General features: G+C 47.1%; 1 protein-coding gene across 4 annotated transcripts in view; it reads left to right on the forward strand.

The window, feature by feature from the left end:
• Nucleotides 1-16,741, forward strand: part of Shank3 (SH3 and multiple ankyrin repeat domains 3) — a 58,755-nt gene that overhangs the window by 9,598 nt on the left and 32,416 nt on the right. For all 4 annotated transcript variants that reach the window (XM_038341740.1, XM_038341742.1, XM_038341741.2 and 1 more), the window contains 3 exons: nt 12,082-12,355; nt 15,065-15,258; nt 16,218-16,331. In XM_038341740.1, the coding sequence (XP_038197668.1) occupies nt 12,082-12,355; nt 15,065-15,258; nt 16,218-16,331 (582 nt within the window). The remainder of the gene's footprint in view (nt 1-12,081; nt 12,356-15,064; nt 15,259-16,217; nt 16,332-16,741) is intronic.

The following is a 16,741-nucleotide window of genomic DNA, read 5'->3' on the forward strand; positions in this document are numbered from 1 at the left end:
CCTGGGGGGCCAGAAGAGGGTACAGATCCCCTGAAACTGGAGATACAGATGGTTGTGAGCCACCAGTGTGGGTACTGGGACCCAAACCTGCGTCCCTCTTCCAAGTCAGTATCCACTCTTAAGAGCTGAAGCCATGCTGGGCAGTGGTGGCGCAGGCCTTTAATCCCAGCACTCGGGAGGCAGAGGCAGGCGGATCACTGTGAGTTTGAGGCCAACCTGGTCTACAAGAGCTAGTTCCAGGACAGGCTCCAAAGCCGCAGAGAAACCCTGTCTCGAAAAACCAAACAAACAAACGAAAAGGGCTGAAGCCATCCCTCCAGCTGGTCTTTACTTTTCGATTTATGAGTATTGCGATCACAAACGTGTTTGTACATGCGTTTATATGAATAATAGTTTACACTTCTTTGGGGCTTATCCCGAGGAGTGGAATTGCTAGGTGATATGATAGTTCTTACAGTTTTGAAGAGTTTCTAAACTGTTTCCACTAAACTTCTTTCATCTATCCGTGGGTTTCTAGCTTCTTTACATTCTTCCCAACGCTTGCCTGCTTTTTTTTAAAATTGTAGTTACCCTGTTGGATATGGTGTGGTATTTCATTGTGGTTTGTGGTTTCCTAATGCCCAATGCTATTAAGCACATTCTCAGGAGTTTGTTTTTCATTTGTGTGTCTTTGGAGAAAAGTGAAGGCCTTTACTCACTTAAGTTTTTTTTCCTTATTGTTGAACTATAAGAATTCTTTATTTACTTTGAATATATAGGGCTGGCCGGGTGGTGGTGGCGCACGCCTTTAATCCCAGCACTCGGGAGGCAGAGGCAGGCGGATCTCTGAGTTCGAGGCCAGCCTGGTCTACAAGAGCTAGTTCCAGGATAGGCTCTAGAAACTACAGGGAAACCCTGTCTCGAAAAACCAAAAAAAAAAAAAAAAAAGAATATAGGGCCGGCAAGATGATTTAGTGGGTAAAGGTGCTTGCTGCTAAGCTTGGGAAATGTACATGGTGCAAGGAGAGAGCTGACTTCAGGACCTTGACGTGTTTCACAGGGCCATGGCATTATGTTCATGTATGTACATATACAAATAAATAGATGCAACAAACTGAAAATACATTGCATATGGTTTTGGTTTTGAGATAAGGTTCACTGTGGCCCAGATTGGTGTTGAGCTCTGTACGTATCCCAGACTGGCCTCAAACTCTCGACAGGTCTCCTGCCTTAGCCTCTGAGTATCTGGATTACAGGAAAGAAACTACCGTGTCCTGCTTTGTTTCTTGCTCAGACTGGTTTTGATCTTCCTGCCTCAGCCTCTTTAGTAGCAGGGTCTCTAGGTTCTTGTTATCATACTCCATTTTGTTTTTTTAATTAAAATGAAAACAAATTCTCGTCGGGCGGTGGTGCCGCACGCCTTTAATCCCAGGACTCAAGAGGCAGAGGCAGGCGGATCTCTGTGAGTTCGAGGCCAGCCTGGTCTACAAGAGTTAGTTCCAGGACAGGCTCCAAAGCTACAGAGAACTCTGTCTTGAAAAACCAAAAAAGAAAAAAAATGCTCATGCTTTTGATGTTATATCAAAGAATCCATCACCAAACATAAGGTTGCACCATTTATCACTGATAGAAGAAATACGTAAGCATGTTTACATTTTATGGGGCTTTTAGTATTCTGCAACTCCTCAACGGAAGCTGCACTCTGCTGGAAGGAGCAGAAGGCCAAGAATTTGTAGAGACAAGACAGGACAACCTTTGTTTAGAAGTTAGCTGGTTGCTCTGATTACTGTACTTTCTGGCCTCAGATGATGGGCTCTACTTTGTTTGGCATTAGAGTGCCAGAGCCACTCCCATTAACGGCATCCCAGTGAGATGACAGGTCTCACTGTGTAGACTCACGGAGAGGGGGCTGGGATTAAAGACACGTACCACCATGCCTGGCACTTTTTTCTTTTTTTTAACAAAAATAGTTATTCACTTTGACCAGAACTTGGGCATAAGTATCATCGTAATGTGTCATGGCTGGATGGATGTTTTTGACTCAAATCATACTGTTAGATGTTGAAGATTTTTGTTGTTGTTGTTGATCTCATTTTTGTTGGTGTACTGTGGATGGCTGTGAAGACACATTTGAGACCCTAGAAGAAAATGTAGCACACTGGATAATTATGATAACTATGAGGCAGATGCCCAAGACTACAGTATGTCCTTAGCTGAGGATTCTATCAACCAAAATATGTATACATCTTTTTGTTTTTTTGAGGTAGGTTCTCTCTACATCCTGGAACTCATTATATAGACTAGGCTGGCCTCCAACTCAGAGATCCACCAGCCTCTGGGATTAAAGGTGTATGCCATCATGCCTTGCTCAAAATAATATTTCTATTGAACAAAAGCATAGCAAAGGTGAATCATTAGAACAAACAGAATCAGTCAGAGTCCAGAAAGAATTTAGCCAAGATTTCTGGAGTTGAGCTCGAAGCATGTTTCTTGGCTTGCATCACAAATGCCCGTATTTCTGGCACTGGGGAGAAGGCTGACCTCCCTTGGTGGCCAGCACTTGGGCAGGGTTATCCTCTGGCATTGAATCAAGGTGTCTCTCCCCAGCTTTGGAGTTTCAGGAACAAACAGCTCCTGTTCTTAGTGATTCTAAGTTGGAGAAGTGGGAAAACGTTCAAATGGAGGAATATAGAAGATCAATATCCAGTTCAGTTTATAGGCAATAAATAATACTAATAACAATTTCAAACCAGTGAGCAGGCCCGCAGTCTCGGAACAGTGTTCTGCGGTTTTCTCTGAAGCAGAACTCTCTGTAGCTATGTCAGTCTTTGAACCTTAGCCTATTTAGACACATTTAGTAGGAGAGGCTTGGAATGTAGCTAAAATTGGAAGGGTGCCTGCCCAGCTGTGCAAAGTGCTGGGTTGTATCACTAATCCCAGCACTCCGGAAGTGGAGACAGGATCAGAGGTTCAAAGTCATCCTCAGTGCAAGTGAGTTTGAGGCCAGCCTGGGCTACATCAGACTGTCTCCCAGCAACAACAACACATTTAGTAAGGAGAGTAGTTAACCACACAGGCTCTTTAGTTTGTTTTGATGAAACTTTTGGCAAGGAACCTCAGTTTGGACTTTTTTTTTTTTTTGAGACAGGGTTTCTCTGTGTAGCTTTGGAGTCTGTTCTGGAACTCCCTTTTAGACCAGGCTGTCCTCGAACTCTCAAAGATCTCTGTGCTGGTATTAAAGGCATGTGCTACCACTGCGTGGCCTCAGTTTGGACTTTTAAAAATCTTTTATGGCTCAGAAATTAAAATCAAGATGAACTCCAGACTACTCTTATAGTAATTCATTGTTTTTTTTTTTAAAGGTTTTTCAAATCCCCTCAGGTTTCTGGAGGAAACAGGCAGAAAGTGATATTTTACTCACAATAAGGCTTGGAACAGCTCTTGCAGGTTGGCATCCTATGCGGATTCTCAAATCACATTCTAATCAAAGCTTTGGTAATAGGATCAGTTTCTCCAATTGTACTCTATCGAAAACAGAACAGTTTCTTAGTGAACTTGTGCAGATAATATATTACCATGTAATAAACATGTCCATGCTTAGCCCTAACAGTGCTGAGGGATCAGGTGGAGAGAGGAAGTGAATAGTTCAGGTTTTTGTTATTTATTTATTTATTTGATACAGGGTTTCTCAGTGTAGCCCAGGATGTCCTGGAGCTCACTCTGTAGACCAGGCTGGCCTTGAACTCACAAAGGTCCGCCTGCCTCTCCCTCTCGAGTGCTGGGATTAAAGGCGTGTGCACCACCACCACCTGGCAAATATTTCAGTTTTAATTTTCAAAAAATTACCAATAGGCCACAGACAGTGCAAAAGGAAAGCATAGTTTTTAAATCTGGAATATTAAAATGAAAAATTCAAATAAACATAAAATTAGTCACCTCATTTTTTTTAGTTAAAAAAAAAAACTTTATTAAAAAAGTTGCCAAAAATACATCCACTGAAATCAACCAGACTCAGACACCTCATCAATGTTTTCCTTTTGTGTTATGATTTCTTTTTCTGTTTATCTTGAGACAGGGTCTTACTCTACATCCCAGAAGGCCTGGAACTCACTGTGTAGGCCTGGCTCATCTTGCACTCATGGTGATCCTCTTGCCTCAGCTTCAGAGTGCTAGAATTTCAGGTCCAGGCCCATGTCCCTAATTCTTGTTTTGCTTGGACTTGGTTAGTGGTTGGAACAAACCACCCGGTATTTTTTTAGTCTGTTTTTCTCTCCTCTTTTCTTTCTCTGTTCTCTCTGCTTCCCTTCCTTCTCTCTCATTTGCCTTTTCTTGTTCTTTCTCTCCTCTTCCTGCTCCCACCTCTTCTCAGTGTTATTGCCCAGGCTGGCCCTGAACTCCTGAGTTCAAGCTGAGTTCTCTGGACTCAGCCCCCGAACTCTCAGGACTCCAGGCTCAGGCCACCATTGCTGGTCTCATTTCTTCATCACAGTTCTGAAAATTCTTCTCCAAGCTAATGGTATGATCTTGAGTTACTGGGAACCTAGATTCCATAGCACTTGTCTGAGTCCAACAATGTTTTTGAAGGATAAATAATTTTGGGCTGCAGCTAATTGCACATACTTTTAGAGAAGAAAGACAATAATAACTGTATAGTTGGCAAGACTCCAAACAGCTATGGCTGAAAGCTGGTGATGAAGTCAGCAAGGGATTGGATTTCTTTTTGTGGCTTACCAGATTTTAACACAGCCGGACTTACACGACTGATAGGATTGTACCAAAACAAGTCCAATTTCCAGGAATTTTACACGCTTTTATAATATTTATATTTTGAAATTATGTGAAAATATGGTTTAAAATTTGGTACCGGGGTAGCGTATGCCTATAGTCCCAGTACACTGGAGGCTAAGGTGGGATAAGTTTGGGACCAGCTTTGGCTATATCCCCACCCTCGACCCCAAAAGGTTTAGTATTACAATGCTTTCCATACAGCTTAATACATCAAACAAGATTAATTAATTCAGTATCTCTTTAACATTGCAGGAGCCTTTCTAGATTGTTAAAGTTAGTTTAGGATTAAAGACAAATCAAGGAGCCAGGCATAGTGCCAAAGGCCTTTAATTCCAGCACTTGAGAGGCAGAGGCAGGCAGATCTCAGTGAGTTACTGTCTATCTAGGGCTACACAGTGAAACCTTCTCTCAACAAACAAACAAGCCCAAACCAAATAAAAACCCCAAATTACCTAGTGCACTCTGAAATCAGTAACATATTTTTCTTTTGTCCTTAGGTCTGGTTGACTAGTAGCATGGGTAAGAAACACATTAGGAATGACTTTCAATAGGTTTCTAGTTCTTTCTAATTCACATGTAACCTATATGTGGACTCCATGGATCTTGTAGCCATGGAGTGGGGGGGTGATCTTCAGGGTGACACCAGGTCCTATCAGTGTGTTTAGATTATACATGAGCTCAGGTTGGAACCTATGAGAAAGGCAAAGTGTTACTTTGCTTGTGTTTCAAGACAAGGTTTCTCTGTGTAACAGCTCTGGCTGTCCTGGAATTCAATCTGTAGGTCAGGCTGGCCTTGAGGGCTCAGAGATTCTATTGTCTCTGCCTCCCAAGTGGTGGGATTGAAGGTGTGTGTCACCACCACTGCTTGGAAGCAAAATGTTTTTTTATTTAGACAGGAATACCTTTAGAATGCCTTCATTTATTTCTCAGCTCAAGATTTTGATTGAAGTCTAACAGTGGTTAAAAAGCAGACTGAAGAACCTGATTGTGGTATATGCTTTAATTCTGGAGGTAGAGAGATAAGAGACTGAGAGCAACCTGAGCTATGAAGCAAGACACACAGACACAGACAGACAAACATACACACACACACATACACAGTTTCTCTCTCTCTCTCTCTCTCTCTCTCTCTCTCTCTCTCTCTCTCTCTCTCTCTCTCTTTTTCTCTCTCTCTCTCTCGTTTCCAAGCTGGTAATTTTTCTTGGTAAGATTTACCCTTTGTCTATAAAAGAGCCAATTGTGAGATAGAGTCCCAGTTGCTGAATTTAAACAACGTATTATTTCCTGTCTTCTTGGGAGTTTCCTACTGTGATCTTTTCATTAGACCCAGTTAAGACACCCTAAGACTCCCTACCGGACCCAGGACAGTTTCTATTTCAACTTCAGAAGTCAGTGTGACTTCAGGAGCCACCGTTGAGTCAAAATACTCTCCAACCAACCCAGAGAATTTCACCCAGAATGTGGCGCACAAGAGGGTTGGTTCTAAGTGGTGGCCAACGGGGCTCAGCAGCTGCCCGCCACTCCTGTTTGTGTGTGGCTCCAGTAAGGTCTTTGCTTATATTAGATCTGATAACTCATGAACAGAGGGGCAAGAAACACTGCCAGGAGAAGGGAGAAACTTTAAGGTATTTGTAGAAGCAAGACAAGAAATACAGTTTTGATGGGTTAGAAGTTAGTTGGTGCTTCCTAACTGGTACAATGTCTAGTTTTGGTTCACAGTTTACATTAGATGTTGGTTTGCTCAGGTGGAATTCAAAGTGTGAGAGTCACCACGCTGAATGGCATCCAAATGGCATACCCCCCCCCCCCGCCCCGCCAACCAGCCTCTGAGTTTTCCTCTGACTTTCACGGGCTCAGCTTTTATATTTAGGTCACTGATCAACTGTAGCCTAATTTTTGTATGAACTGTGAGTTCAGAATCGGTTTTCGTGTGGCTCTTTAGTTGTATGGCAGTATTTGGTGAAGGACGATTTCCTTTCCCACTGATACTCATTGCTGGTGTGTAGAAATGGTAGCTGGCTGTTACCAGCTTTTCTGTATTTGCTTTAGTGGCTTTCTTGGCACATTATTGGGATTTTCCTTTATTTTTCTTTCTTTCTTTCTCTCGTTCTCTCTCTTTCTTTGGAGTCTATCCTGGAACTGGCTCATGTAGACCAAGCTGGCCTCAAACTCACAGAGATCTGCCTGCCTTTGCCTCCCGAGTGCTGGAATTAAAGGCGCTACCGCCTGGAGTATAGGATCATCCTGTCTGCAAATGGATTTACTTCTTCCTTCTAATTTGGATACATTTCATTTTTTCTTTTTTCTTTCTTTTTTTTTATGTTGGTTTTTCGAGACAGGTTTCTCTGTAGCTTTGGAGCCTGTCCTGGCACTAGTTCTTATAGCCCAGGCTGGCCTTGAACTCACAGAGATCCGCCTGCCTCTGCCTCCCGAGTGCTGGGATTAAAGGCATATGCCACCACCGCCCAGCTTGTTTTTCCTTTCCTTTCTCTCTCCCTTTAAAAGCAGCCAGTTCTCTTAGCTTCGAAGCCATCTCTCCAGCCCCTTTCCTTCCTTTTTGGAGGTAGTCTCACTACGTAGCCTTGGCTGGCCTCGAACTGCTGAAGGCTGAGATTAAAGATGCGTGCCTCCATGCTCATCCTCAGGCTGAGATTAGAGATGCGTACCTCCATGCTCATCCTCAGGCTGAGATTAGAGATGCCTGCCTCCATGCTCATCCTCAGGCTGAGATTAGAGATGCCTGCCTCCATGCTCATCCTCAGGCTGAGATTAGAGATGTGTACCTCCATGCTCATCCTCAGGCTGAGATTAGAGATGTGTACCTCCATGCTCATCCTCCTTTGCTTCTGTTCCCTAGTGCTCTGGCTTGAACTTCTCTGCCATATTGAACAGCAGTCATGAAAGCAAGCGTCCTGGCCTTGCACCTCGTGTTTGAGGAAAGCTTTTTAGTCTCTCACCACTGAGTATGATGTTAACTGTGGGTTATAAAGAAAGACGCCTTAACCTACCAAGGAAGTTTCTTTCTGTTCATAGTTTTCTGATATTTTATCATTAAAGGATGTTGATTTTTAGTGATGAGTTTTCTGAATCAACTCAAATAGTGATGTTGGTTTTCTGTTTTGTTGTATTGATGCATCACACTGGTTCCTGAGGTGTTTATCCTTGGAATGTTTTATCCAGCTTGGGGATCTAGAATACAAGTCAGTTAGGAATTGGTTTCTTCTTCCTGTTTCTTTGGGCTAGTTTGAGAAGGATTGATGCTGATTCTTGAAGTGTTTCTGATCATGCCATCTGTTACCACCTTTCTGTTGTTGGTAGGAAGGTTGTGATTTCTCAGTCAGTTTCCTTGTTTCGAGTCTGTTGAGATTTTCTATTTCTTCTTGAGTCGGTTTTTGTAATTTGGATTTAAAAAATAATTGTCTATTTAGCTTATCTAGTTTGGTGGCAAATGATTGCTCTTAGTATCATTTTGTATTTTATTTCTTCCGAAAGATTGGTGATAATACCTAAGTCATTTCTGATTTTATTGTATTTTTTAAAAAATATATTGTTGTTTTAAAAGTCAGTTGTAGCTGGGCGATGGTAGTGCACACCTTTAATCTCAGCACTCAGGAGGCAGAGGCAGGTGGATCTCTGTGGGTTCAAGGCCAGCCTGGTCTACAAGAGCAAGTTCCAGGACAGGCCTAAAACTACAGAGAAACCCTGTCTTGAAAAACCAAATAAATAAATAAATAAATAAGTCAGTTGTAGCACAATTAATAACCCAGAGACAGATATTGGGGTTCAATCTGAAGGTCAGAAAAGCAAAACAGCCAGCCACTGGCTCTTATTCTACCTCAGTCTGAAATGGCGATTCTGCCTCCAGGAATCCTCAGAATGAGACTGTGCCTGAGAGCTGTCTCCTGTTTTATATTCATTCCTCTCTAGTGCTGGGATTAAAGGCGTGCACCACTACTGCCAGGTTTCTATGGCAAACTAGTGTGGCTACTGGGAATAAAGGTGTGTGCCACCACTGCTTGGTCTGTAAGGCTGACCGTTGCAGCTGTTTTACTCTCTGATCTTCAGGCAAACTTTATTTATTAAAATACAAATGAAATATTACTACAGTCAGTCTAGCTAAAAGTGTGTTGACTCCTTGCGTTATTTATGTGCATGAAGATTTTGCCAGCATGTAGGTCTGTGCACCATGTGAGTGCCCTCGTGCCAGCAAAGGTCAGAAGAGGACTTTGGAGTCCCTGGAACTGGAGTTGTGGATGGTTGTAAGCTATCATGTGGATGCTGGGAATTGAACCCACGTCCTCTGCAAGAGCAACAGCTGCCCCTAATGGCTGAGCTATCTTCCCCCAACACACTTTTTTTTTTTTTGAGACAAGGTCTATGTTACCCTGACTGTCCTGGGGTTCACTATGAAGACCAGGCTGACCTCTAACTCACAGAGATACAACTGCCTTTAAGTGTGTGCCACCACGCCCAATATGCTGACGCTTTTGTTGTTGTTGAGACAAAGTCTTGTTATGAACCCCTGACTGGTCTTGAACTTGCACTGACTTTCCTGCCTTTGCCTCTCCAATGCTGGGATTATAGACATGCCTAGGTCTTCCAACTCTTTTTTTTTTCCAATACTGGGATGGAACCTGACACTTGGGTATCCTAGCCAAACACCTCCTTTTTACATGGAGGTGTTAGCTATCTAGTTACTGCAGTTGAATGAGAGGCCCTAGATGGTTAGTCAGGTCTCATTGGCTTGTCTCCTATGTCCTCATTTATGTTTTAGATCTTCTGTTCATTATTGGAAACGAGTATTGAAGTTTTTGGATATAAATTGTAGAACTGCCTATTTCTCTTTTTTTGGCTTGATATTTTGGTATTCAAGACAGGATTTCTCTGTGAAGTCCTGGCTGTCCTGGAACTCACTCTGTAGATGAGGCTGCCTTCGAACTCACTGATATCCGCCTGCTTCTGCCTCCCAAGTGCTAGGGATTAAAGGCGTGTATCACCACTGCCCCGCTTCTATTTCTGTTTTTCAGTCAGTGGTATTTGTTTCATATATTTTGCTTTTGTGTTCTTTGGTGTATATATATTAATAATTGTTAATATTATCTATCTATCTATCTATCTATCTATCTATCTATCTATCTATCTATCTATCTATCTATCATGTAGACAATATTCTGTCTGTGTGTATGTCTGCAGGCCAGAAGAGGGCGCCAGACCTCATTACAGATGGTTGTGAGCCACCATGTGGTTGCTGGGGATTGAACTCAGGACCTTTGGAAGAGCAGGCAATGCTCTTAACCGCTGAGCCATCTCTCCAGCCCCTTGTTAATATTCTTGATGAACTGACCTTCTTACTGACGTATAATATATCTTTCTGACTCTTGTTACACATACACAAGGGGTATGTGTGTGTGCGTGTGTGTGCGTGTCTGTGTGCAGGTGTATGTGTTTATATGACTGTATAGGCCTGAGGTCAATTTCCAGTGGTGTTCCTCGGCAACCATCCTGAATCTTGCTTGTTGAGACATGGTTTCTCACTGGACTGGATTGCTGATTAGATTAGGCTAGCTGGCCAGTGAGCCCCAGGAATCTCCTGTCTCTGCCTCCACAACTTGGGATAAGTGTATTCAACAACAATGACTTTATGTGAGTATAAGGAATTGAACCCAGGTCCTCATGCTTGTATGTCAAGCATTCTACTATATGAGCTATCTTTCCAGGTTTACATTTTTTCATTTAAAGTTTATTCTGTTTGATATTAATGTGGTTTCTCAGCTCTTTTGGTTACTATTTACATAAAATTTTTAAAAAATTTATTCTAATTTTAGCCAGGCATAGTGTCATATACCTTTAATCCCAGCTCTTGGGAATCCAAGCCAGGCAGTTCTCTGTGGGTTGGAGGCCAGCCTGGTCTACACAGTGAGTTCCAAGACAGCCGGGCTACATAGTGAGACCCTGCCTTGAAATAAAACACAACAAACAAATGAAAATATTCTAACTTTCAATATATATATGTATACATATATACATACATATACATATACATATATATATGTCTTTGGATCTAAAGTGATTCTCTTATACATAACGTACAGTCAACATCTTATCTGTCTCTTAAAGTAAAGTTTTACTGGAACATAGACAAGCCCATTTGTTGACATACTGTTTGTAGCAGTTTTCTTGGTACCACGACAGAGTTTGAGACATGGCAGTGGAGGCTCCGCTCTGCGGAGCCTGAAATAGTTACTGCTGGATTCTTTTTAGGATGTTTGCTGACTCTGGTCTAGAACGCCGTTTTTAGTTTCCTTGGCGATAGTCAATAGTACACAGTCTCACATAGCAGTAGCCTGGTGAGATCTGTCATGTGTAGCCTGATTTATCCCGAACCTTATAAAGCGGGAAGTTTTAACAGTGGATCTGGGCATTCCAAAGCCTTAGCAGGCTGAGAAGAGGAGCAAGTTTAAAACCTTCAAGTTAGGGTTGGAGGTAGCATGACTGGGATGTGGTCACCCGGTGGTGACTTCATTTGTGTGGCTAACTGTTCTGATTTCCTGGGATCGGGGCACTTCTGGAACACATTTTAGACTTCATTTGTCTCTCTCTGAATAGATTTATCTATATACAGGTGTGTGTGTGTGTGTGTGTGTGTGTGTGTGTGTGTGTTGAAGCCAGGAGCCAACCTTGGGTATTTTTCTTCAGGAGCTACCCACCTTGATTTTGGAGACAGGCTCTGTCCCCAGGCTTGGGGCTCACTGATTATGAAGGCAGGCTGTCCAGGGAGCCCCAGGCATCTACTGCCTGGCTTCATGTCGCCAGTGCTGGGATTACAAGTGCATGCCAACATACCTGGCTTTTTTTCTGTGGGTGCTGAGGATTGAACTCAGGTCCTCCGTTTTGCACAGAAAGCACTTTAATTACCCGAGCTATCTTCTAGCCCAGGATTTTAGTTTTAAAAGGTCAGTTGCCTTACAGAAAGAACTACAGACAACTGGGGCATACTGGGAGTGGGAGAAACAGTGTTGCCCAGAGAAGAGCAAACTAATTGGTTATCTAGTATCAAATGGTCAGTGCTGAAATCATCCTTATAAGTAACGTTATACCGAGCAGCTTATATTTAGGAATATATATGCATATACATATATGCTTGTAGTAACAATGGAAAAAGAGGCCATGAGTTCTAAAGAGAGTAAGGAAGGGTATATGGGATGGTTTGGAGGGAGGAAAAGGAAAGGAGAAATGTAGTTATAAAGTCGTCGTCTGTCCCCCCCCCCCAGATCACTTAGTCCTCAGAGTCTAACTTGTGCCCCTCTGCTCTAGTACCATTCAGGGAAACCCCCAGCTATGCAAAGCGACGACGTCTGGCTGGCCCAAGCGGCTTGGCATCCCCTCGACCCTTACAGCGCTCAGCCAGTGATATCAACCTGAAAGGCGATGCCCAGCCCGCTGCTTCTCCTGGGCCCACTCTCCGAAGCCTCCCACATCAACTGCTGCTTCAGAGGCTTCAGGAGGAGAAAGATCGGGACAGGGATAGTGAGCCGGAAAAGGACATCATTGGCCCTGCGGCAGGCAGGGGTAGCCACAACAAGATCAGGTAGGAGAGTACGGGGAGGTCCTGGAGGGGTCAGAGTGGGCCGAGAGCTATGACCAACCACAGCTGAAAGGCAGGGAAAGGTGGTTCGTGGTACCTGCGTGGGCGGTGATGGGCTAGGTCTCGCAGGCAGAGTTCCTGGGTGGCTTTACTCAGGCTGATCCCCGTTAGAAACTGGGACTTGTCTGGGGATGGGGGAAGCGGAGGGAGTTGTGGGTGGAGAGGGTATGGTCCGGCTTGTGGTTAGGAAGCTCATTTGCGGCATGGAAACTGGTGGTACTGGTGGAAAGTGGGTTGGACAGGCCTTTCTATGTAGGCTCAAAGCCTGCAAGTGAGAGCAACCAGCTCCCCCAGCCCCCCACATCTCCACAACCCAGGCCCAGCCCTATAGACATACCTACTTTTAACCTCTTCCCCTGAGTCCTGGAACCGTGAGAAACCAGGATTTTTGCAGTACTGGTTTCCCCGTAACTTGAGAGTAGGAAGCGTAGCCTGGAGCTCTTAGCCTTTATAGATTTAAGATTAACCACCTTGCTGGCTCCTCACCAGTCCAGTGCAAGGTGTTTCCTTTGAGAAGCTCTCTGGGGGTGCCTGTGGGGATTTTTGACTTCTTGGATCCCCGGTACACCGTCTGTGTTACCCACTGGCTGTAGTCTTAAATTTGCCTGGCGGTCAGGAGCTATCCTTCTGGCCTCCTGCCGTTTCTCCAGAGCCAGGTCTAGAGAAGGTGTTTGGAAGCCTGTTGGATGCAAGTGTTACATAAGCAGCATGTTGTTTTCACAGTGTCGGCCAGCTCTTACAGCCCTATGGGTTGGTGTACCACTGGGCTGAGCAGCAGAGCCTGTCACTCAGCTAACCTCGATCGCTTAGGCTGTCTCTGTTCACATCATTGTACAGGCTGGGGGTCCTGAGGCCCAGCTTGGGCCGGAGACTTGTTGAAAGTCACAGGGAGTAGGGATCAGCTGACCAGGGTACAGGTGTTTGGTAGAAGGTATTCGATGCAGATTACATGAAGCTTTTCCCTTCTGCGTTGTTCCCCTGCATATGCAGCCTGCTTTCCGGGCTGTAGGCGTCTTGGACCAGCCCTCCTCCCACCCCCCAAGGTTGTCTGTTTGGTTCCACATCACAGTTCTCCCCTGAAGCTTTTGCATTGCCCCTCAGGTTTTCTAAGAATCGAATGGGTTGGTGGCTGAAAGAATGCATTCTAGGATGCCACAGTTTGCCAGGAGGGCTGCTTTCGAGTGGAACTATGGCTGCCACTGGTCCCCTTCATTTGTGCTTGTGGACGCTTGCAGCAGGCACAGAACAAACACCCCTATTCTAGGGTCTCTAGCTCACCTGCTCTTTGGGAGGGTGGAATTCCTTCTTCTCAACATTTATTAGGTGACTCGAGTGCCCGATCTGTGTTTGTGTGTGCACGCGCGTGTGCATGCGTGCAGGCACCTGTGCTTGCTCAGCTTGCCTCTGACTCTCCCTCCCCCCCCCCGTGCGCCCCAATATCACAGCAGTGGTCCTGACTGGTTCTGAGGAAGTAGAAAGCTGGGCTTGGGGCTGAGAAGCACTTAAAAGAGTTGTGATACAGGTTAAGGAGGCTTACCTGGTGTGACAGTGGTCTGTCAGTCAGGATGTGGAGAGCAAGCTGGGCGCACACAGGTTGCCTGTTTTGCAAACAAAACCATAACGGATGGCGATGGCGTTTATGGACCCTGGTGGGGCTGCAGTGGCTCCTTGTTGCTGGCTGTTAGTTGAGCCTGGCATGGAGCCCAGAAATACGGTCTGTAGTTTTTTGCTCCAGCACCACAGTGGAGCCCACAAGGGCAAATTTGAAGCAGATTCAGTAACTTAATCTCTGGTCAAAGGGGCAGGGTCACAGTTGTCTAGGTGGTGTTAACAGTGTAGCGTATTTCTTAAGTCTCAGAGAGCTGGTGATTGGCAGAGCAGGTGAATTTGTCCTGTCTGGGAACTAGGGAGCCCAAGCAGGCTTTTGGGCAAACAGGAAAATCAAGACCTCAGAGTCTGTACCCAAGCCCAGAGAAGTGGTATGGGAAAGGTGGTTAACATAGAATGAACATGGGTATTAGACAGGTGTCTAAGGCGAGAGGAGACAGGCCCAGAGGCAGGAGAATTGGGCGCCCAGTGCATGCTGGTGGTCAGGGTTTGAGGAGGCCGGACCGCTGCGCCCCGCCTGTCCTTCCTTCCCTGATGCCCGAAGCCTCGGTGCCAGCCCTTCTCCAGCTCCTACCTGGCACTTCTGCCCGGCGTCCCCCGTGCGCCCACCTTCTGGCTCTCGTTGTTTCTCTCCAGCCGCCCGCGCGGGGGTCGGTCTATTGGGGGCACCGCGGACCCGGGGCGAGCCGGCCGCCGCCGCCCGCAGAGGGAGGAGCTGGCGGAGGAGGCGGGGCGCGGAGCGGCCGTGGCATGGAGCGAGCCCGGCGCGCCCGGGAGCGCAGCCCCGCGGCCCCCGAGTCCTGAGCGGGCGCGGTTCGTTTACGATGGCGGGAGGGGCCGGCGAGGCGGCGCGGCACATGGAGCGGCCACGGGCCGGGACCACAGGCGGTTGGGGCGGGCCGGGCGGGGCGGGGGGCGCTGCGCGTCGGATGCGGTGAGGCCGGCGGCGGAGGCAGGGACGTGCGACATGGAGGGCCCCGGGCGCCGGATCGCGGCCCGGCTGCCCCCCGGCATAGCGTCCGTCACCTACGTGTTCGTCTACAGCCCCAGCGGGCCCGGCGGATCCGGCCCCGCGCCCGGCCCCGGCCCGGCGTCTCCCGCGCCCCCCGCGCCGCCGCCCCGGGGCCCGAAGCGGAAACTTTACAGTGCCGTCCCCGGCCGCAAGTTCATCGCTGTGAAGGCGCACAGCCCGCAGGGCGAGGGCGAGATCCCGCTGCACCGCGGCGAGGCCGTGAAGGGTGAGGGGCGCGGGCGGGCGGGGTGAGGGGCGCGAGCGGGGTGGGGGGCGGGCCCCGGGGCACGCGGCCTAGTTCATGCCATTTTGGGGTCTCTGTGGTTGGGGTGTCCCTGGGTCACGACAGCAAGCTGCTGTGCCGGGGTCTCTGCCTCTGGCCCTGGTCTTATGGGCTCCTGGCATGAAGCTCTAGCTCTGTCATGGTAGAGGCTTGGCTCTTGTGGGGCGGTTCTTGTTGTGATGGGGGCCAACGCCAACTGGGTCCTTGTGTTGGAAGGACCCTAACCCATTACAAAGCTCCCACGCCTTGTGGGGTTCCTGTGTCACTCTGGGGCTTCTTCATTGGAAATCCTTGGGATACAGGTGAGGGGGGCTTGCCATCTTCCGGGGATCTGTAACAGTTGTGGTTGTCCGTGTACAGTGCCCATTTCTTCCATGGATGATGCCTGTTTTGGGGAGACAAGCTCCTCTTATCACAGGGCCCCCTGTCGTTTTTGGGTTCCTACCTTGGGCACTGTGGTGCTTGGGCTCTGAGGTGGAAGTAGTTGTGAAGATTAGCTCTCCTGGTACATCATGTGGCTTACTCCACTGCCTGCCTCCCGATGACCCTGAGCTCTTGGCAGTGACTCTTGGGTGGACGTCAGTTACCATGGTTGGGGGAAGTGGTCACTGTGGGCAGGAGCAGTAGCATGGCCCCTGCTTCTGCCTCTGTCCTCTTCAAGTGTGTCCATCTGTGTCTGTCTGTCTCCCACATGTCCATCCTTCTTTGAGGCCATCTGTTCAATTCTCTCTTCCATGTGGATCCCAGAATCTTCCCAGGGAAAAGGCTAGGGGGAATGTGGGCTGGGGAAGAGAGCAGAGCCAGGGTTAGGGCTGTGGGCACACCTGAACCTCAGGTGGCAGGGACGTGGGCACCCCCCAGCACTGCTTTGCCTTGACAACCTGTCTGGCTTCTTTCCCCAGTGCTCAGCATTGGGGAGGGCGGTTTCTGGGAGGGAACCGTGAAGGGCCGTACTGGCTGGTTCCCAGCTGACTGCGTGGAGGAAGTGCAGATGCGGCAGTATGATACACGGCATGGTAAGTGACCCCTGTGTTGCCCAGGTAGCCCCCAAAGGGTGTATGCTTCTAGTCTCCCTTTGGTCTTCTCGGTAACAAATATGGACATTCACTAAGACTGCGGAGTTAACTCAGTGACACTCAAGATACATACAGATTTGTACATACACACGGTGGGTAAGCCTGTGTGTCCTTAGGAACATGAATGTGTGAACCTGACAACAGTGGAGAACCTTTGCCATGCCAACAGGAGGTAGGCACTCATGGGCATCCTCTGTCCGCGTGGGGACACTTGAGAATCCAGGGATAGTGACCAACCCTCTGGTCCTGGTACAGTCTTCACCAAAATCCCGGGTTCTTAGAGCTCCCGATCACGAGCGGCTGGTAGATACGTAAGGAGGTCAATGCGAGAAAAGAGGCGCTTTTCCAAA

This window comes from Arvicola amphibius, chromosome 9 (genome assembly GCF_903992535.2).
Source record: "Arvicola amphibius chromosome 9, mArvAmp1.2, whole genome shotgun sequence".
NCBI lineage: Eukaryota > Metazoa > Chordata > Mammalia > Rodentia > Cricetidae > Arvicola > Arvicola amphibius.